At 34.8% G+C, this 22,191-nt stretch overlaps 1 protein-coding gene and 1 long non-coding RNA gene across 2 annotated transcripts in view; one reads left to right on the top strand and one right to left on the bottom strand.

The window, feature by feature from the left end:
- The window catches only part of EXOC2 (exocyst complex component 2), a 130,374-nt gene that overhangs the window by 22,191 nt on the left and 85,992 nt on the right, over positions 1–22,191 (bottom strand). The window contains exons 21-23 of the mRNA XM_035317173.1: positions 22,083–22,149; positions 19,865–19,981; positions 15,740–15,881 (exon numbers count right to left, since the gene is read on the bottom strand). Of these exons, the coding sequence (XP_035173064.1) occupies positions 15,740–15,881; positions 19,865–19,981; positions 22,083–22,149 (326 nt within the window). The remainder of the gene's footprint in view (positions 1–15,739; positions 15,882–19,864; positions 19,982–22,082; positions 22,150–22,191) is intronic.
- Positions 3,176–21,892, top strand: LOC118161626. The gene is made up of 3 exons (XR_004748108.1): positions 3,176–3,186; positions 3,921–3,925; positions 21,754–21,892. It is a non-coding gene; the product is annotated as an uncharacterized LOC118161626 (long non-coding RNA).

Here is a 22,191-nt window from a genome sequence, read left to right as displayed (position 1 = left end):
TCAACAGAAACAATCAAGAAGCTCTACACCAAACAAAATGCCTATGCACTAATTAAAAAACAACAAGAACAACTAAACACCAACAACTTGATTTGGAGCTTGTAGCTATCCAGCCATCATCATCAAAAACATACATAGGCATCAGTTCACCCAAATTCCTACCTGTAAACAAATATATCAATAATCCTTAGCAGAGCACAGCGCTTGAGATACATGACCATGGAAATTTGACTTTTTGTTGTCATTTAGCTATTAACAACATTGTCTGGTACAGTTACAGCCATTAAACGGTGCTCTACATGCACAGCTCTCCTATCAACATGTGGCTGTAACTCGTGAACATAACCTTGATACAGAGTAAGAATACAAACACTTTACAGCCAACAGTGTGTTCCCATACAGATTTAGAAACCCATTTAAAATATATATATATATATGTATATTTATCTTACTGCACCTACTTCAGTATTAACAGTGGTGGGGTTGTTAAGTCTTTTTTTGCAGCTGTGTGATTTAAGAGGAAACCCAACAGTATAAAATAATCAAAGTATCAGATATTTTAAAGTACCTCGTTTGAAGTAGATGAAAAAATTGTGCTGTGAGAGAAGACATTTCACCCAACTGCAACAAGACATACACTACCCAAAACAAAACCATTGTTCTCCCTGAGCGGGAAAAATAGGCTCTGAAGAATGAAATTCACGTACAAGTTTCTTAAATATAACAAACCCTCCTTCTTTATATAAATACATCTGATCACGCTTCAGCATTACCTGAACTTCTTCTATTAGCAATCCATTAGCTGTAGGACATCTTCCTAAGCAAATACAGTTTTATTCTCCACAAGAAAAAAATCTTAATTTTTAAACAAATTCCCTCCCTTTGCCTCTCTATCATTTTCATCACATAATGGTCATAGCACTACGTATGTAAGTCCTGTTATCACTAGATTTCCACCGGAAGAACTGTTTTTTAAAAGCTGGAGCCTTTTCTTTTGATAAAGCAGGGACTGTTAATAACTAATATGTCAGGTGATAAAAAATCAACAGAACGCACATCCCTGGTATGACTAGGTTCCCCGTGATTTCAGCAGTTTGTAAGGCAAGACTGAAATGCTTCTGTCCAAGAAAATGACATTTGACCATGTGGGAACTGAATGGGTGTTTCCTGTCTGCAGAACATCCTTAAGTTTCCAGTGTCTGTGAGCAAGAAAAACAAGACATGATACTGTACAGAAGAGGGCACAGACTGCTTAGCATATAGATTTGATACGCACTGCATGCATTTTCAAAAGTGCCATCTGCACCAACACATCTCATAAAGTTAGAGTAACTGACCAGGAAACTACGCTGCTGCTTAAAAATTCTCTCTGGGTTTTTCAGACTTCAGAAAAATCAAGAAACTGCAGAACAGAACATCTGGGGGTGGTGGGCATACTAAATTATTATCATCTTTTAAAACTAGTAGAACCTGGTACCTCATAGTTTCCGGTGCTGTGCCCTGCTCATCGTTTACCTAGAGGATTTTCAAAATTCTTGACAAGTGAGCCATTTAGGAAAAAAAGAAACCAATCATATCCCTCTCATTTCACAGTTCAAAGGGTTCCAAAACCCTCTGTGTTACAGCCCATCACGTTCAGTGGTCCTTGCCAACCTGAAACACACCTCTCAATCTAGAGATCCTTGGGTTAACACCTGGGTGCTGAGTGACAGTGACAAGAGATGTCAGTGAGGGGTCGAAGCCAGCAAGATAAACCGACCCTTCACACTGCCACCCTATGTCCCGGTACAGGAGGATTTATGCAGCGGCAAGAGGTGACAGTTTAAAAAGATGTGTTTCACAGATAAAAGAGGGTAGCTATACGCACCATAAAGATACCAGATGACCAGTTCAATGGCAAAAGCAAGTCATTTTGTTAACTGTAAAGTTATGCTAAAAATCAACATCTCTATCAAAACTGAGAACAGTTGAATCCAAAAATCTCAAGCAATATTTCCTTTCATTAACACAAACCAAGCATAGTCTGCAAGAATATTCATTTATTTCTTTCAAACACATCATTTTTAAGGCACCCTGAAGGTGTCCTTTCATGATTTTATAAAACCTAAAATTATTAAAACCTTTCAAAACAGACTCGCTCAGGAAACTGTGTGTTCTTCTCAATTCCTGAAGTCACTGTTACTGTAATAATAGCCTGTCATATGCAAAATGACAGCAATTTCATAAACGAAGAATGGATTTAGAGATATACTATGTTTATGAATTTACTTTGCTTGTCACTCAAACATTATTATTATAAGAAATCAGAAAACTGAAGCCAATTGATCCAAAAGAGGCTAATGTCACAAACAAAGTACTCGGAACAATACAGACACTAAAATTTTAGTGTCCAGTTATGTCCTGCATCTGTCTGACCTGCAAGCTACAGGAAAAAAAATAATCACCCGTCAACATATCCATATATCCTATGCTTATTATGCTGACTTAAGACAGATATACTTTGGTAAGTAAATCATAAAGCAAACACAGCAAATGAAAGCAGAGCATGGACTTCTAAAAAGTGACTTTAAATAAGAAACCTGAAAAGTGATGTTTTGAGCAAAGGGATTACAAGCAGCAGTAAGACACACATTTTTTTTTTCTGTCTTTTACAGCATAGTTTTGTTAGCAACTTAAAAAAATAATTCTACTATTGCTGTTGAATTGTATCAGTAGTACAATTGGAACAGGCAGGTCAAAGTAACTTTTTCTATGATGCAGCACTGATATAACATACAACCCCATACTTTTGGATGTCAGTTCTGCAAAGGTCTGTGAATGTTCTTAACTCAAAAAAATGCAAGCAATCACCACACTGAACTAAACCACAAAACTGACTGCTAATATTTTTACATACTTTCTTCCAAACTGCCTGTGCATTTGTCAATACACAGTTTTTTTATTTGTCCTTATTAATTAAATTCAGTAAACCAGCAACCAAATCGATGCCAGGGTATTAGCTTACAGGCAAACATAGATAGGCAGCAATATTCTGCAGGCATGGTGGAAGTACAGAGTCATGGGAAAGACCTAACGGAAGAAAGGGACTTTGGTTACATACAGATCTAGTGTATTCCTTGGAAGATGCACAAAGGAAAATTCTCAGATTCAGTTTCTATGGTAAAATGTACTTTCTTTTTCACAGATGTGATAACCTGTGATGACTGTGAAGAGGTAGTCATCATTTTGACTTTCAGACAGTCCTTACTTCTACCAATGTAGGTATTGAAGACTGCATCATGTGAGGAAGTCAAATGCCTGTGGATCAGTAAATCAACTACTCACAAGAGTATACTTTACATTTATGACCAAAAAATGCCATAAGCTGGACTTAGTGTAGAATGTTATTTATCTGTGTGTTTACATATGTAGTGACTTGGAACCGTACCATGGCAGCTTTAGAGATATTACTGCAGCAAAAAAACTAACTAACTAACAAACAAGCAAAAAGCACTTGCTGCCCTCGACTCTGCAAGGAAAAAGAAAAGAAAAAAAAGATAAAAAAAATTGCTAGGCACATAGCAACCTAGTGAGATTGCCTATTTATCCTATTTATTAGAGTGAAGGTGAGAACTCTCACTGGCTTCCAATCTTACTATTTCATAGTTTTTCACTTCCAAGTTTCACTGAATCCAAACTGCATTTTGAAAAGGGCAAGAGTTTGAAATGAAGAATGTCTTTGCATGACCTGAACAATAGATCCTTAAAAAATGTTCAAGTCCAAATTTAACATTTGGAAGCTATCTGGACTCAGGAGTGACCCACGATAACTGGAAAGCTTAAGATTTTTCACAGTTCAAAGTAAAGGATTTTAATAATTTTGAATTACTTCAACCACTGAACAAGTCCAGCACTATAATTTCATCCAAACATCAATAAAGTTTAAGTGTTTCATTAAATTTAAATTGCTATTCGTTGTGTAAAGAAATTTTAAGCTAATGAAATGCTTTTTATTACAACAGATCTGCTGTACTGTTAGAAGTCTATCACATTTTCCCACTTAAAAAGTAAGAGTTCAAGGGCTTGATAACTTGGCTATACAGAGAATATGCTCTAGGCTGTATTTGGCATAGAATTTTTGTATAGAAAGCTGAGACTGTCACACTAAAATTTTTAACATAAAAACATACCCCAGGGCAGAAAGTGTTACCGAAGCTTGGAGTAGACAGCTATTTTCCCACTCTGCTAGCTTATTTAGCTGTCAAAAGTAACAAGGTACATTTTGGAGACTACATTTTCACCAGTGTTTTTAAAATATTAAGAACTAAACATCCTTAGCTACAGTACACATTCAGGGATTAGAAAATGTTTGTTTTTATCACTCCTCTTTTGTCCTGAATGCAGTACTTGTTTTACTACTGACCACAATCCCCATTTGCAGCATTTCAAGCTGTAACCAGAACACGAACTGACCGATACGTTTACTAAATACATCAATGCTTTTTGACCTTCCCTGACGAAGCGTCTGGGGCAAATTTCAGTTATCTTTACATGATTCTCAGCATCTGCGCAGGTGGTATAGGAAGTGCTGCATCGCTATATATCCGTACAGCCCTTGAAGAATCCCCACAAGTCACTAAGCATTGTTATCGGGGGGGAACGCACAGCGCGGCAGACTGTTCCTAACTAGTACCTACATGCTAAAGGTTAACATGACAAAACTATTCTTTAAGCACAAGTGTCAAGTATAGGAACCATATAGGGAGAATTAATAACGTTTGTCATCATTCTGGCAGCTCTCTGCTAAGACAAGTCTAGCAGTTTTGACACAGTTGAGTTTACCTAGAACAAAAGCAAACTTTTAACTTGGGACTTTAAAGGCAAAATTCCGAACCCTTATAATTTCAGCTAGAGGACTGACTTAGGTAGAAGCAGCAGCAGGCATAAACTTCTACTACAGATCAGCCATTAAACAAGAGCCACAGTTACCCATGAGTAACAACAGCACACCAAAATTTCCCAAATACTGAGACCTGTAAATGCTTCAAAGTGCTCCTGTGCACACAAACATTTAAAACTGTGAACATGGCCTTCATATGATCTACTGAACTGCTCCCCAGTTTCTTCTGCAGCAGTTTCTACAGCATATCAGTCTGTCTTGAGCCCAACTTTCAGAACAGATGTCTTTATTTCAACAGGATTTTGTCTGCAGCACTGACAACCTCAAAATGGGAAATCGAACTGTATGCCGATACAGTATGAAAAATGCAACTGTTCCAAAAGAGTAAATATGTTTAAATATAAAATAGCAGAAAAGAGATGTCTCAGTAATATTTCTGAAGCATATGCAGCTAAATGCTCTATAGTAAAAAATTAGTTGCATCAATACAAAAGACCATGGCACACAGACTAACTGACAGCCAAGCAGCAGCAGTGCAAGCAGGAATGCCTTTGGATTCTGGCTAGAGACTGCCAAAGGGACTCTTAAACTGTTCTGGGATAGAAGAGAACAGTCCCAAGCTCTTTTTAGCAGTAAGAATTACTCTGCTAAATATTACTGGAGAGAAAGCAAAGCATCTACAGTGAGCACACTTGTGGAAAGAAATCTTTGTAGGATGAGAATAAGCCCAAAGTAAAAAGCCTAAGTGAGGAGTCTGGGACAACCCAATACAGTTTGAGACTACAAACAGGTTTACTTTGCATGTGGCTTTCTTTCCCTCTCTGATTGTTTCATTATACCTCAGACTGTTAAAGAATATTGCAGAAGCTACATTGATCATTATCAAGAAAATAATACAAATCTAGCCTCTAAGGGTAACTATTGAAGGAGCAGTCTAACACTAAGCCCATTCAAACACTTCATTCAGATTTTTCTCATAATCAAACTAGTAAGCAAATAAAAACAAGTACTAGTAACAGTAAATGTTTAGTAGGAGTTCTAAGTTTTTGCCTTTTTGTACGTGTGCTCATCATACCTTCCTTACCTTCCTGGTCTTCAGCACTGGCTCCTAAACTCACCTGAAATATCACTGAGATCTTCTCCCACGCCTCCCATCCATTCATTCCAAAAATTAGTCATTTGCCCAACCCACAAACCCAACCTGCCCATGCTCCAAAAGTTTTTCCTGCCTCATTACAGTAATGGGGGTTGGGTACCCAAAGGATAGATATGGAGGGGAAGCATCCAGGAAAAAGCTGGCTTTGAACAAAAGTGCAACTTTGCCTACAAAAGATCTTCTCCTCCATTCCCAGCAGGTTTTCTTCATGCCCCCAGAATGCTTTCCAGGAAAGAGAGCTCTAACTTTGGAAATATTTTCTAATTCACTTGATTACTTCAAGCATTTTCTAAAACCAACATGCAAAGAGCAGTTACTGGTTAATTAAAGGAGTAATCTAAATGACCCTCTTCTCTTAGATGAATATTTCACCAGTAAAGAAAAAGAAGAAGACTTTAAAGGGATCAAACTGACAAAAATGTATGCTCTTATGAAAGCAACCTACCATAGAAAAATCTCACATAAAATCCCTTAACTTCTAAACTCCCTTTAAAAGTGAAAATAATGTGCTTACAAACACGTAAAGCTAAACTATGCTTAGTATCTTCTAGCAAATAACTACCTATTTCACTGTGAAAGCTCTTATCATAGCTCTTATCTGATACATTGGCTTCCAAACATTTAAAATGTCTAAAAATTTTGAAGATACAGAACCCAAAAGAAAGTATTCAAGAAGCTGTCTGATTTCACAATGCCTCTTTCTTCAGAGAAGGAAGTTTCCTTGATGGATTTTCAGCAGGAAATGTTTTGGTGCTCTTACAAGTTCAAAGCCAGCTCCAGTATAGTGTGTTATTATGCAAAGACAAGGCTTTTACATATGTGTATTTCTTTCTTCTCTTCTGGGATTTCTTCTCTTCTGGGAAGGCAGGTGTATAAATAGGGTGAAAAATCTAGTTGCTCTAGCTATCACAAACTTGTTCTCAACAAATATGTGCAAGTCAATAATAAATAATATGTTGGTTTTTGAATCTGAAGGGAAAAAAAAAAAGCTGTCTGTCTAGTCACGAACAGTTGCAATGGTGAAGGAAAAATAAACCCTCTTCAGTCCTCTTCCCCCTCAAAAGAAAATACAGACTTTCTAGGCTTATATTACACGAAGATGCATAACTGGCTATGTTTGGTAATAAGCTCACCTTATTGAAAACAGCTTTGAACTCTTTGATCAAATGCAGATCTACATAAACAGTCATAATTTGCTGAATGGTGGAATTTTAAGACTCAGTGACGTAGTACAGGAAAATGGACACAAAGAGATTATTATCTGAAGTCTGGATTCTGCAAACACTGAAGCTCATGTTAAATTTATGGGATGAAACTTTCCCCATTTTCTACTAAAATTCAAGTGTCTGCAAAGGCTAAATTAGATCTCAGGACAAAACAATTAGTGCACACAGTAAGCTGAGAAAATAGAATAGAGAGAATAACAGTAAACAAAAGAAGGTATTTGCCAGTCAAATGCCAGGTAAACATGAAAGCACTCACTATGCCAATGAGTTAGACAACTGAGAATCACTCTTATGATGACAAGATTTATTATTACTCATGCTATGTTGAACGGGCTGGGGCAGTACAAACCTTTGTGGTATCACCTCATTCATGCATGTAATAGGAGGTGGTGGAAGAGGAGAAATGATGTTTGCTCTTTCTCCTCTCTGCATTACCACAGATTCCAATCCCCAGTTTTCTGCTTCAAACAAGGCACAGGTTAGATGTTACTATCACTGACATATCTGGAGTTGTGATAACAATCATCTCATTTAGGTATTTACAGTGACTTCTATCACCATCAGTTAGAAAGGGTATGTGAACAGAAAATTCTCAAGCTACAAGACTAGGATACAGTCTGATCGAAAAATCACAGTAAGACTCCTTTTTAGATATACAAGCTTGTGCTCCTTCAGCTCCTCAAGCAATATACATGAAGCCTGTCTTACATCTTAAAAATTTTCACGTGAAAATTTTTTATACTGTTTTTCTTTTCAAAATACTCCTGCTTTAAAAATAAAATATAATCTATTGGCCACTTAATTTTGCAGTTTGTCTAAGAAGAATGCAGATTCTCCAACTTTTAAAGAAAAGTTCTAAAGATAAAGTGTTTTTGGAGCCTGATTCCCAAATCACAGTCTTCAGCAGAGCATAGACAGAAATGCCACAAGATATTACAGGAGTGGGTTTGGCAGGTAAAGCCAAAGTGAAGTTGGGAGAGAAATGGATGACAGTCTAGTACATAACTATTAGCAGTCTTACTGGCAGAAAACATCATAAAACAGAACTGTGAGTAAAGGCAGATGTGCAAAGCATGATGAAACAAAAGAAGTGACCTGTTAGATTGCAGATGAACATGTAGTGTCAGGAGTCTCCTGGGAGCAGCCAACAAGAAACCTGCCTAAAAGTCTTTAGGAGCAGAAAAATTTCATGTAAGATGTGTACAGAGGCACAAGAAGATACCTGATACAGTCTACATGCAAGTGAAACTCACTGTGTAGCAGGTAAAGACGTGTAGAATGAAATGTCTACCCAGGATGGTTTCTACTCGGATTTCTATAGTAGTTGGCAATCAAAAAGATCTCCTGGCAGAAGCTACAGGAAACCGATGAAACAGATGTTTCTTCTGTTCTCATCTTTTGTAACTGTTTCCTATGACTGAGAAGGTATGATGTCCACTTCATTTCACCAGCTAGAATGATCTTTAATATTTATAATTCAGACACGAATGTAATATGTTAAAGAAATCTCACTGTTGCCAGAAGTAAGAAATGTAATGAAAAGTGAAGGCCTGAAAGCGAAATTGAAGAAAAATCTGAGGTTAAAATGAAATTACACAAATGAAGGTATATTGAAACGTGCAGTGAAATTTGTGCTTATGTATCAAGCAGCAAATTATTATTCTATTTTATTATTATTTTTTACAAAATTAGTTTAACGGGTATGGTATGATAACCACTGCCTTCGAGATTTTAGTACATCATTCTCTCTGTCAAGAATTATTTGTAGAATGCCAAATGAAGGAAGAGCAATCACGCAACACATGGAGTATCATATGTGCTGACAGGTCATTTAAGGATTTTGAATTCAACTCATTCTAGTAAGATTTTGATTGCTGATGCAGAACATCGTTAATATTTCTTCGCTATAATGACAAAATATCAGTTTATTAATGGATGTTGTAAACGCAGTTAGTTTGAATCAAAACCAGCTTACTGTAATGACAGCACATAAGAAGTACTGTGTATAAGAACACTAGTGTTCAAAAATTCTTCTTCACAAACACACAGCATATCTGCCTCCACAGTTACTTTTTCAAATGCTTTTGTGCAGCCCCCCTTTTTTTTCCCTTCACACTTCCAAGATGAGCTGGCAGCAGCTCAGTTCTTCCAGGACTTAGAAAAAAGACCCAACTATACTTAACTGCTGGATAAAAAAGAAAAAAAAAACACTTTGCTGCTGCAGTTGATAGCAGTTAAAGGTAAGTTCCCTTTTCAGTTACTAATGTTGGCACTCTCACCGACCCCGAACACCCTGTACATTCTGAAATGCAACTTAAACACTGCAATAAAATGAAATACAATTGTACAAAGTGCATGAATGGGCAAACTGTTAAGGCACGTAAGGCTTCAGCCTGCACCCTCTGCTTTTAGTCCATGAGCTGGATGAAAATAAGTAAGTAAAGGAATATATCCATGACGGCATCATGAACAGGTAACAAGCATTTTGTAACAAAAACAGCATAACTGACAAGTCCTTTTGCAGCTTTATTTGCCAATGCATAAAACATTTTTTAAACATTAGATAATCTATTTCTTATAGGTAATAGAACTGCAAAAAACACCGTTTTCTCTCTGTTCACATAACAAGACTAACCAGGTGTTTTATCCGTGCATTGAAATAGCAGAATTTGGCCTTATTAAGCACAAAAGGAAAGACAATTCCTAAACCCAGGGCATCACTAGTTTGATCTGTGAGAATTCAAAATCATCTAAACCAAGTAAGATTAATTCTGAAACCATCCATTTGAAATGTTAGAAGCAATCTAAAGGGTTACAGAGATTTCAAACCAAACTATTTTGTGCATTTCAGTCAAAAAGTAATTGCCTAGTTCTCAAAAAAAAAAATCTACTATATCCAAATGTTTTTTAGATGTAAATGCACTTGTCATCTTAAATGTAAGCAGGGTGCTGGTGCCCCAAATTAAACAAAAGAAGAAAACTTAGGGTTGACAAGTATGTCGCTGTGTAAGTACAAATTAAATATGCCTTTTGATATTTCATTTTTAACTGTTGAGTACCTTTTCATCAGGCTATTGCCATTAGAATTTTTTTATTAGATTTTTAAATTAGACAAATAACAGATAAGAGATGTGACAAGTATATCAAATCTGATTTAGCAGATGTGACGCACTTAATCTTTTACTGTAAGAGTGGCATTTTAATATATTTGAAATGTTTCAAACAATTCTCCATTACTGTGACAAATAAAATTCAGATTTAACTCTACTATACTCAGTTTATGCCAAGTACGGAACGAATTTCTAAAAAACCACAAACAATCAACTTCCATATGAAAGTGTGAGATCACCTGAAACTTTCAATGCAATGCAATGTAAAATCTTAAATACTACAAAAAATGCCAGTGAAATGCAGAAGATACATATTTTGAGATTGGTAGACTAACCTCTACAACTTTGTATACTGTGAACTTTGAATGAATGTTGCCTAGACTGCACAGCAGACCAGCATTTCATAAATAATCACTGTATTTGAATTCCTTAGAAAAATAAACAAGTACAGTGTGGTAAGTACAGCCAAACTGACTATAGTCTCAAATTTACGTAGTAGCTGTATATAAGCAAATAAAATGCAATTAACCTTGCTACATTATTAAAAATAGTTGACATTTGCATGCACACCGCATATTAATAATCTAAAAGACTGAAGGCCCCCATACTACAAATACCTTTGCTTGTACTGCACAAACTTCAGTGCACAGAAATCTTTTCTATCCAAATTCAAAGTAACACAACCACTTCATTAACCCTCAGAAAGACTCGAGGGTTTGAAATCCAGAAGAGATTAGAGTCTAATTTTACTTGTCAGGTGACTGAGATAAAAGGTATGCATTTTAAATTAATTTTAAAAAAGAAATAAACAAAATAAAACACAATGAAACAAGAACAAAAAAGAACAAAGATTGAATGTAGAGGGAAAAAACCTGTACAACAAACTAGATGATTGACCACTATACACAAAACGAAAATAATCTAAAAACATACTTGGCAACCGATTAACACTATGTTTCTTATTATCACTTACATCTCTCTTAATTCTGTCAGAAACATACACTAAATTAGAACAATGTTTCTAGGAAAAAAAGAGATTTCATTGTTATTGCATGTTAAAATTGAAGACTTTGTTGTAAAGACTCAGAAGTCGACACTGAAATTTAAATGAAAATTTAAATGAAAGTTATTTATTAACAATAAATAAGTTAATCATGCTGCCTTTTACCACCAGCAGTGAGTTACTCCTTAGATCAAAATAAAGGGACAAATGTGTAATTGCACTGTGTACAAGTTCTTACTGACATTCCGAACTTTCATATTGAAAAGAGCATATATATTGAAAAACTAAGTAGTAAAAGTTTTAGCACACAGGCTAAATTAAAATTTGCCCAATGCAAACAATTTGCCCTCCCCTGTATTTAAAACTGTAACAAAAAACATATGTATAAGTAAATATCTAATAATTACAGGACAACTACCTAACAGAGCAGGGTGTATGCTTTTTCCACACTGAGAGAAGCAGGGTATAAAAATTCAGTATTAAACATTTTTCCAAACTTGCTTAAAAGGTGGGTTTCTTAATTTCATTCTAATTTATTCTTCAAAACTGTTTATTTATTACAGTATTTCCCATTCTTATATTTTCCCAAGAATTATATGATGTAAGGAAATAGTGTCCCCATACTTTAAGACAAATGACTGGAAGGGCATTAATGATGTAAAGTATAGACTATGAAGATTTTTGGTAAGATTTTGCTGAATAGTCGATACATTACAAGACTTCAGGCAAGTATATTTAACATGAACGTTCAAATAGACAGGATTCAAAGCAGGCACTTAAAAAATAAAGACAAAAATGCTCAATTGAGTTAACAAAAAACAAACAAACAAACAAACAAAAAAACCTGCAGAGGCAGGGACAAAATCCTGCCTCCACCATTTTTACCTCCCATTGATTTTTCAAAATCTGTTACAGCTGAGGGTAGATTTTTTGCCTGTAACAGATCCAGTTAATTTAAAACCCATTTTTTTTCTCCAAAACGGCCTCCATTTGGTGAAGCAAGTCAAGTGTTCCCATGTTGGAAATAATGTTATTATTTAAAAACTAAATTATACTTGACTGTCATTGTGTAGGCTCTCTGCAAATAACTCTTACTGACTTTTAAAAGAAAGCAAACAGAAAAGCAGAATGGAAAACAGGAAATTTTCTTATTGCATTGGTCTATATGGCTCAGCAACAGAATTGGTAGCAATACATATATGTAACCTCTACACAGTAGAATTATATTGATTTGAGATTTATATCGATTAGCTAATGATGTAGACCTTAACTTTTCTAGCCTTGATTCAAAAAAAAGAAATAAAGCTGATGGCATTGGCAAAGCAAAACATTTAGTGTATCGTGTTTCTCAGTGATTCTACATATAGCATGTAATATTTATTGCCTGAAGTAGGTATTTAGTAATATACAAATAATTTCTGCCAGCTCTGCAAAGAAAGTCACCAGTTACATAAGTAAGTTTGAAGGGGAGAGGATACACTTTACTAGTGCCTTTCACAGGTACTTGCTGAAAGCATAAGATTGAGGTGTTTCCTTGGATTCTGCTCCAGTTTCTGAAAAGCTCACTGATCTACACGGGCTCAGGCCTCTCTGCCTTTTTATTTGCATTTCATTTCAGGTCTGTCTCTTGCTTGCAGCATCCCTTTATATCTGTTCCTGTATTAATTCTACTTCTAAACGCTACCCTAATTTATGTTTACCTTGCTTAGCCAGGCCTATTTTCCCCCTTTTTTCCACTTTCATTCCCTGCTTGATCTCAGTCTTTCTCACAATCTTTCTGTTCCACTCTGCTGCTCCCACTTCAGCCACCCTACTTTCTATCCACTTTTATATTCTCCCCATGAACAATTCCATCTACCCAAAACCATTATCTTCCTAGATAATCCAGATTTGGTTCTCTGCATTTAAATGCAAACTTCCAGTTTCTTCCTTCTGCTAGGTGACAGCAGGGGGAGCATCAAGAACAGAGTACTTGCTAGTGTTTGACCAATACAATTCTTCAGAACAGTTGCAGGATTGAAGTTGTGGGGTGGATTACCAGCACAAAAAAAATCATTATCAGGAAATTCTTAAATGTTATTCCTAACCAGTTCCTGAGATTTTTCATAGTTACATTTTTTTCCAAAATGTCCTTTGCAAAAGGTTTATCCATGCCATCAATAGGCCCCAACTCCGGTCAAGTTTTCAGTCTCCAGATGGAATGCTTGAAAGTTTCAGACTATAACAGTGAAGTTACTTACATTCTTACCTTATCTTTTAAATACGGGCAAATTGATGTCTTTGCCCACTGCTTACTTTTAAAACCAGAACTGTTACTGTTAAAACTTACCCTCAACCTACAACGAGCACATTGGAAAGCTAATGCAGTAACACCATACAACAAACTTCAGCCCAAATTATCATGGCTTAGCTATCAAGCAGAGTTGTATCCACTAACGAACATGAAATAACTTTGACTATGCAATACTACATACCACTTATAGCACCACTCAGGAACACAACTGACACCTAAATGTTTTTGGCCTTGCCAACACCATCAACACTTCTCTTTTTTAAAATCAAGGCTACAAAAATCGAGATCTAAATTGGCCAAATGACTCAAATCAAATTTTTAAGTTTTGCAGCCATAAAGACTACTGAAGAACAGATGCTAACTTCCACTAGATATGTTTTTTTTTTTTTTTTTTTTTTTTTTTTTTTTCCCAGTCCTCTTCAATAATGAAATCCATTTACCTCATCCAAAAGGAAGGCTTTCCCAGTCACTAACTTTATCTTCAGATCCCCACATATTTTCAAGATCATATAAATTACGGTGAAAGACAAACTGAAGCTAAAGTCACACCTTTTATACCAATATTCAATACAGTACATCTGACAGGACTTATCCATCTGAAAGGTGAAGTTTGTGAAGAAGTGACTACGTGTTCTTCTTAACACCTTTACTTTGTGGATTAACAGAAAAACTTTTTTACTACTTTAAATTGACACCTGTTGTGCAGCACTATGATATGCAGAGAAGGCTAATATATACCATCTTCACTTTGAATTTTGTGAAAAAGATGCAGATAAAGTATGTAAAACCAACAACGAACTGGAAAATAAACAGACTAAGGTACACCTCTAATAGAAGTTTGGTATTCTCTTTAAATGAAAAAAATACTACAAAACAATCCTAAAGGTAGTGTGAGTCTCATAAGTAGATCCCAATGCACTGAATCGGGAACTGAGCATGTAAAAAGCTGACACAACAACTTTTTCTTTGCTTGTGGGAATACAATCATGTCAAGCAAAAACACACTTCAAGCACAATGAGAAATTATGCGTTATTCATATATAAATTTGAATGTACAAGATGAAAATTTAAGTTATTTCTGCTGTATATTGCATTAGAACATATATTCCAAGCACAAAAGTAATAGTGAAAGATCAAAGAGATATTTTTCTCAAAAGTCACAAACCCTACGTTTTTTTTTTGCGTATTTACAGTCCAGTGAGCAAGCACTGCAGCTCTTGATTCACAGATTACAAGTGTGCTTCTTGTAATTACCTCCCTATCAAAGTACCACAGAATTTCTACTAAGCTTGCTATATACAACTATGAGAAACAATCAAACCAAGAAAGTACAAATTGTCATGTCAATCATTGATTTATGGAAAATTAATAGTGGATCACCTCCAAAATTCCAAGTACTGTTAGTAGAACTAATTTCAACTTCGTATAAGCTAGACATTCATATGGTGATTTAGCTGGATTAGTTTTAGAAATGACAAATATGATGTTCAAAGGACCTAAATGTTAACGTGCACAGTATTCACTGCTGAAAAAATCAGATTCATATTATGCTTCCTTAAAATGGAGGCTCTTAAAGCACCTAAATAAATGACTAACATCTCAGTCATTCTAAATACCACATTCCTGCCCTTCTTCAATGGTTTAACAATTGTTGCTGAACTACTTTTATAGTATGCATTTGCTCATAATTTTACCTTTTCAGAACTGTAATTATGTCTATTACCAAAGTGGCCAGATTCTTTGGAAAAAAATTCCAAACAATCTCAATGAATTTCATAAGAAAATAGCAAAGATGTCTCTTATAATAATTTCTATTATATTTAAGCAATGAAGCAAAATAATCACAAAAAACAAGCATTAAAGAGATTATCAATGATAAAAGCTGCTTTAATCATTCAGGGCTATTTCAAAAATTATTTAGGAACTAAGTAAAATCTGTGAGAAAAACTTATAATAAGAACTTGTCAAAAGTTAAAAGCAGACTAGAAAAAAAGTTTTTAATTGTACAGTATATTTTAGTTCCTATCAATCACTGTTAAAATAATTTCAGAGTTTAATAAGCAGATATTTACCTGCTGGAACAAGACAATCTTTCCAGTCAAAATATCCTGCATAAATGCCAGGTTCTAATGACCCAACTATAGGATCTGCCTTGGATTCAATGTACATTTCAAACAGTCTCTGATCCAGCTCTTTCAAGGATTCCATACTAACCTAAAAACAAACAATCAAAACATAGTCATTAATTATATGAATTAAATTACATACACAAAAACCTTAGAACATCATCTTTAATTTTCAGTAAAGAGTAGCAATTACTTACACATTTCAGTTCATAAATGTATATAGAAAAAATCAGGAAATTCCATATTCTCTGTCCATCCTAGCCACTATAAAATCTTTCCTGATGGTGCTCAGCAACAAGTATTTTTGGGAAAGATCCAAGAAATACCAAAGCAGGCAGATCATTCCATAACTGTCTACTGGCATGATTTTCTTTTGCCTGTCTGGAGGTCTTGATCTTCCATCAACTAAAAACTGAATTTTACCAATGTTTTAAAATATGCCGATAATAATTTCCATCATAAAACGTTAAGATTTTATTAGGATACTTAAAATCTACCAACTGTAGCATTACAATTTCTCATTATCAGCTGTGTACTTGAAAATGCTTGCATTAAGGAGCCTCTGACTTCTGAAACCATGAATGTGAACTTCTCGACTCCAAGGCATCTCCATACAACAGATGCATAAGCTGCAGCTCACAAACACCTGCAGAATTTAACAGCTCTCAATGCAATTTTTAGTACTTCACAACACTTAGCCACACTGAAAGCTGAAGGGATATATACAATTTATTTGTTGTATATGAACAACTTTAAATTTTATACAATCCTATTTTATTAAACACAGTTACCCTTCTGTAGTTTCAGCTTCTAAAGCAATTCTGGAACACAACACATATCATAAAATGTTAAAGTAGAAAGTCAGTATTTTAGCACGGTAATGTATGCTAAATGCAGACACAATACACTGAAAATACCATGTGAGTTCTGGTTATATGTATTTATGTTTATGGGTAAGAGCTTAAGAAATAGAAAAGTAAAGCTTTTACACTATTGCTCATTTTCCTCAACCAGTAGGGAAAAAAGCAGATTTATATAATAGGATAATTTGCAGAAACAACAGGGTTGTAAATATGAGGATGCAGAGAAAGTGCTCTAGACAAAACTGGGAATTCAGTAGAAGAAAGAAAGAAAACTTATCACTCTTTACTCTGCGAAAACCAGACAAAAGGTTTAATGCTACAAGCTGCAGAATTAAGGATAAAGCTTCTTCATTGCATGGATGTTTCTAAACTATGCTCTCCTCTGGCATGCCTGTATAGTGCCAAGTGAGGAGAAAAGTAAACTGCAATTTCTGAGTCAGTAATAGACAGAGAGGCAAGCCTTCAGGAATGCGATCATGAGTGCATGGGAAAGCAGAGGTATTAATGAGGTCAAATAATCTGCTAGGTTCAGCAAAGTTGGGGTGGTGAAGTTGGTGATCAGAAGTAACAGAGACCATCACTTTCCTGATTTTCTATCTGATGAACCTCCTCTAATATGTCACAAGAAGATCTATATATCCTGAGCACAGGATTTTCATAAAGCACTGAGAATTTGGCCGCAAGCAAGGAACCAAGACTACCTTCTCCTACTTCCTCTTCTACCTCACAGCCTGTTGACACTTAAGACTTGAAAAAGAAAACATTCAAAAACGTAATGCAATCTCACTAAACCATAAGTTTCCCCTTACGCAGAAACGCAGAGATGCAAACCTGGAATGAGTTTTAAAAGATACTTCGCTCCAATTTCTTACGATTAAGGACAGTAAGAATTTGTAGACGATTTCAACTTAGGTATGAGTCAAGGGTGGAAGGATACAAGTTCCAGTGGGAAGTTCCCACCAACATGCACCATTCAAAGGATCTGTGGAACTGCTTTGATTGTCCTTAACAAAGTGTTCTAGAATTAAATGATGACACCTTCTACTTCTGCAGTCACTCAAGAAAAAGACGACCTGCATGTTTCCTACATTTTTTTCTTCCCTTTCTTCACATTAGTTCTCTTCAACCTGTTTCAAATTCAGTGCACAATTAAGATAATGGCAGGTACCCTTGTTTTGCAGCTGTTGGAAAGGTTACAAGATGGAACAATTCTTCTGAATGCTATTTTGTGCCCTGGATGGGGTGTGACGGGGAAGAGATGTCCTCAACAACATCCGTTGTGTATACTCATTTTCCTGACTCCCAAGTAGGGGGAGTAAAATATATTTTTATAAAAATATACAATTTTCTTATTGATACATTTCTGCTGTGAACTTCTATTTCAATTTTTGTATTAAAGCCATTTTGAGCCTTTATCTTAGTAACTACTTTGCACAATCTGAACACCAGAACTTTGGAGACAATTATATTCAGAAGTTTAATCAAGAAGCTATGATAACTATCTTGGGATGCACACATTTTATTCCAGTTGCTAACTGAATAAACTGATGATAAAATCACTGCGGAAGTGCAATTGTAAAATAGCTATGTAGAAATTAAATGAAATTACTGGTGAATGTTCTAAGTATGAGCAAAGATGGCATGCACTAAAACAGAGGGTTAAATTTGGCCATTTTTATGCAACTTATATATTTGCACCTGTAAAAAAAAGAGATAAATACGTAGAATGTAAGAAAATGTCCTTGGTTATCACTTTTTTTTTTTTTTTTTTTTTTCCCCAGAATATGGAGATAATAATGATTTTCCTTCTACTCGGAAAAAACGCACAACCTACCAAATAGTTTTTACCAACATAAAATACGAAGTTCATTTTAAAATTCAATTTACAAAGCTAACAAGTGAAATATATAGTTTTGTTTCAAGTCTCCTCAGATAACAGCAAATCCTATTTTTCAAAAAAAAAATGCCAATTCCTTGCTGTATTTTTTTAACCTAATAAATAATTAAATAAAGAGACAAAGAAAGCTAGGTGACATAACAAAAAAACTGAAACAATCATCCAATCCTCCTAAACCTCTGTGAACTTATAACCTCTCTTAAAATTAATGAAGGTTTCAACAATTGCTATCTTAAGATGATACTATTTGATTATCCAAATCCTGCTAGATAGCATTATCGACTGATTTGTACCAGATATTTAGGACTGAATCAGTCCCTGTTTTCCAAGGATTAAAATAAATTTGAAATTAATCTGTGACTTCAACATTTGAATTTTGTTATTTGGAAACCTACTAGACATTTAAAGGCAATACTATGATGCGGTTGTACAAGACAGAGCGTTGAATATATAGTACATCTCATTTGCCTATATTGTCAACACTAACTGCCTGTAGCTCATCTCTTGATTGCCTCAGCATCAAAGAATGATAATATCCAGAGTAATTTCATATACTGAAGTATCAATACAAATCATACCAGCCACACTTAAATGTTATTCAAAATAACTTCAGCCACAAAAATTCAAACATTCAGACAGAAGAGGACTAGGGATGTACTATATAGTAGAAACATCAGTTCAAGTGAAATATTTTACTCTATACTGGAAGAGATAACATTTTACTTCCAATCAACAAATGTTTCTGGAAATACACCAACTTTATGGTCCTAAGGATTAAGTCACAACATTTCTCATAAAAAATGATTAATCTTTACAAAAAGGCAGGAAAATGAGACAGCTACTGCCGCCCACTTTGACATTTTCGTTCTTTGAAAACGAAAAAAAACACACACAAAAAAACACAACAAAAAACCTGAACTAGTTTATGAACAACAGCTATCAGTAATGCAGATTGCCAGATGAAATAATTTATCAAATGTATTTCTGAGATAATGATCTTTTATTCTCTGCATTAAGAAAACACAGTGACATTAAACAGCTTTACTGAGAAATCTGATAAGCTTTGCCCGTGAACATACAAATCTTGAAGAAGTCGTATTTTCTACACTAGTTACCTAAGCCTTATAAGAATGCATACAACCATATCATCATTATTGTTGCATCCATGAACTGATGTTTGGAGTCTCACTCATTTGTAGAAGGCTCACTCAAGAGTCATTTGAACACTTTCACTTAATTTCCATTGAAAATAAAACAAGTACAAACTGTTTCCTTCAAGCAATGGCACTTCATTCCAGTGTTCTCACTTACTTGAGTTATTTTTTCAACACCTTGAAAGCCATGTTTCTCAAAATGTTCAGCTATATTTAGGAAGGTATGACGTTCCAGATAGCGGCAGTTACTGAGTGCAATTAAAACTCTTTGTTCCTAAAATTTTATTTTAAAAGATAAAGAGTATAACAATTAGAAAAAAACAAACCAAACCAACCAACCAACCAAAAAAAAAAAAAAAAACCAAACAGAAGAATCAGCTTGACCAAAATTTTAGCACGACTAAATGTGTACTATCTTATTGACTCTGTGTGTGATAGACATGCTGATAAATAAAGCAGAGTTTAGTAATATTTTTGTGAACAAAACTGAGTAAATATAAGGCATGATGACTGAACATCTGTGCTTTTTCTTATAGAATCCTGAGCATTCACTGGAATAACTGTGACTAATACAGAACTGTGGTTAAGACTTCTGTACAAAAATTAGATTTGGACAATTTTCCAGGAAACTGTTTCTGGCTTTTACTTTGTTTCAAGAAATATGCTAAGAATTATGACCATCATAAAATGTAATTGAAGATCATCTTCACCCTTTCATGAAGCTGGCTAAAACAAGTGAAACAAAACAGGTATGGCACAAATATACCCACCCTAAAATTACCGGAAAGTTCTGATGTACCCGACAAAATTTGAAAAATTCTAGATGGTTGTAACTTATCTCTGTTCTTCTATGACTTTTTTTAAATTATTATTACAAGAAGATCAAATACGCTCTCGAGTTGAAATATGAGAATTGCTTTTCCCTGACCTTGGTGCAACAAGGTCTTTCCAAAGACGAGACAACCAAAGAGATAGAACTACTTTAACAGATTTGTTTTTCCCTCTTCCCCTTTCTTTCCACTAATGGAAAAATATTTTCAACCTCAGATGGGAGTTCAGAATCAACAATGGCAAATATTTTGCAAACAGAATTATTTGGCAATGAAATCTGCATAATCATAGTCAAGATCTGATTAAAAATGATGTTGACTTTCAGATTCAGAAAAATTCCTGACAGTTTTGTCTTCTAGCAATACGATGACTAGTATTGAGATGTGCAGTTGCCTATTACTTTAAACGCTCATCTGTTGGTATATATAATATTCAAAAAAAAGCATTTTACAAATAGTGACAAATCTTAGAGTGGTCACTCACTTTTTCTGTTCTTGTTACTCAGTCATAACAGAAATGACAGTATTCTGTGATTTACAGAAGAAAATAAACATGATACCATGGAAATCAAATATTGTCTAAAATTATTGATATATATATATTTTTTTAACTTAAAATGGTCATACCCATGACATGCGGCGGGAAGGCCGGAACAACCACAAAGAATTATTCTGTCAACAATAAATATCAAAATCCATGTGTTGTAAGAATGAAAGATAAAAACTATAAATCAGTACAGTCTGCAATTCAGACACTTAGTTGGATTTTGCAATCTGTGATTGTTTATTTAGTGGGAACGATCATTGCTCTGCTCTTGTAAATGAACGAATGCCAGGATTCTGACAACATTTAAACCTGCACCAAGTAACATTAACCTCAAAAGAGCTTCTTGCTAGCTTTCTTTCAGGGAACAAGGACATTTTCTTTCTATCAGAAAAAAAATGTCATCATCCCTCTATAAAAAATTATATTAAGCATAGTGAAAGTACAACTTTTCAATTTCTTAAAACAGCAACAACAAACAAACAAGTTACAGAAATAATCAATACTTACACTCAGCAATGTAAGTCTTTTGGGAAAAACTACATTACTGACTATCTGTATCTCTATGTATTTTTAAAAATAACTAATAACCAGACCAGCTCTTAGCATTTAAAACGTGGTAATAAGTCAAAAGTTAAATCGTCAGCTGTTTTAATGCCAGTGCTATTTCAGTGATGCCATTTTAGTTTCTGGGGAGGGCCTGGTTTCAAAAATTGTCTTCATTACTTACTTTAAGATAGTATACTAAGATATCATACACAGTGCTTTTAAAAATACCCTTATGTTCAAGACTTCTGACCTTATATTCTTGAATATATATTTCTTAATGTATATATTTGAAAATGCCTCTATAATACAGACTTGCTCTCTAAAAAAGAAACCCTCAAAATCTGAAACAATTAATTAAAAAAAAAAAAAAAAAGAATAAAAACACCACATTCCTGGAACTTTGAGAATTATTAAGTTTCACATCAGCTTTTAAAAACAGAAGTCAAACTTACTGAAGAAAGACTCGAGTCCTCATGAATACTTCCAAACAAGTCTGGAGATGAAACATCAACTGAAAGACTGGGAATATTGTTTAAATTGTGAGTAGCATAGTGATTTTGG

The sequence above is a fragment of the Oxyura jamaicensis genome, chromosome 2, assembly GCF_011077185.1.
Source record: "Oxyura jamaicensis isolate SHBP4307 breed ruddy duck chromosome 2, BPBGC_Ojam_1.0, whole genome shotgun sequence".
NCBI lineage: Eukaryota > Metazoa > Chordata > Aves > Anseriformes > Anatidae > Oxyura > Oxyura jamaicensis.
Note: the sequence above shows the minus strand (reverse complement) of the source record. Positions and strands in the feature narration are given on the sequence as shown.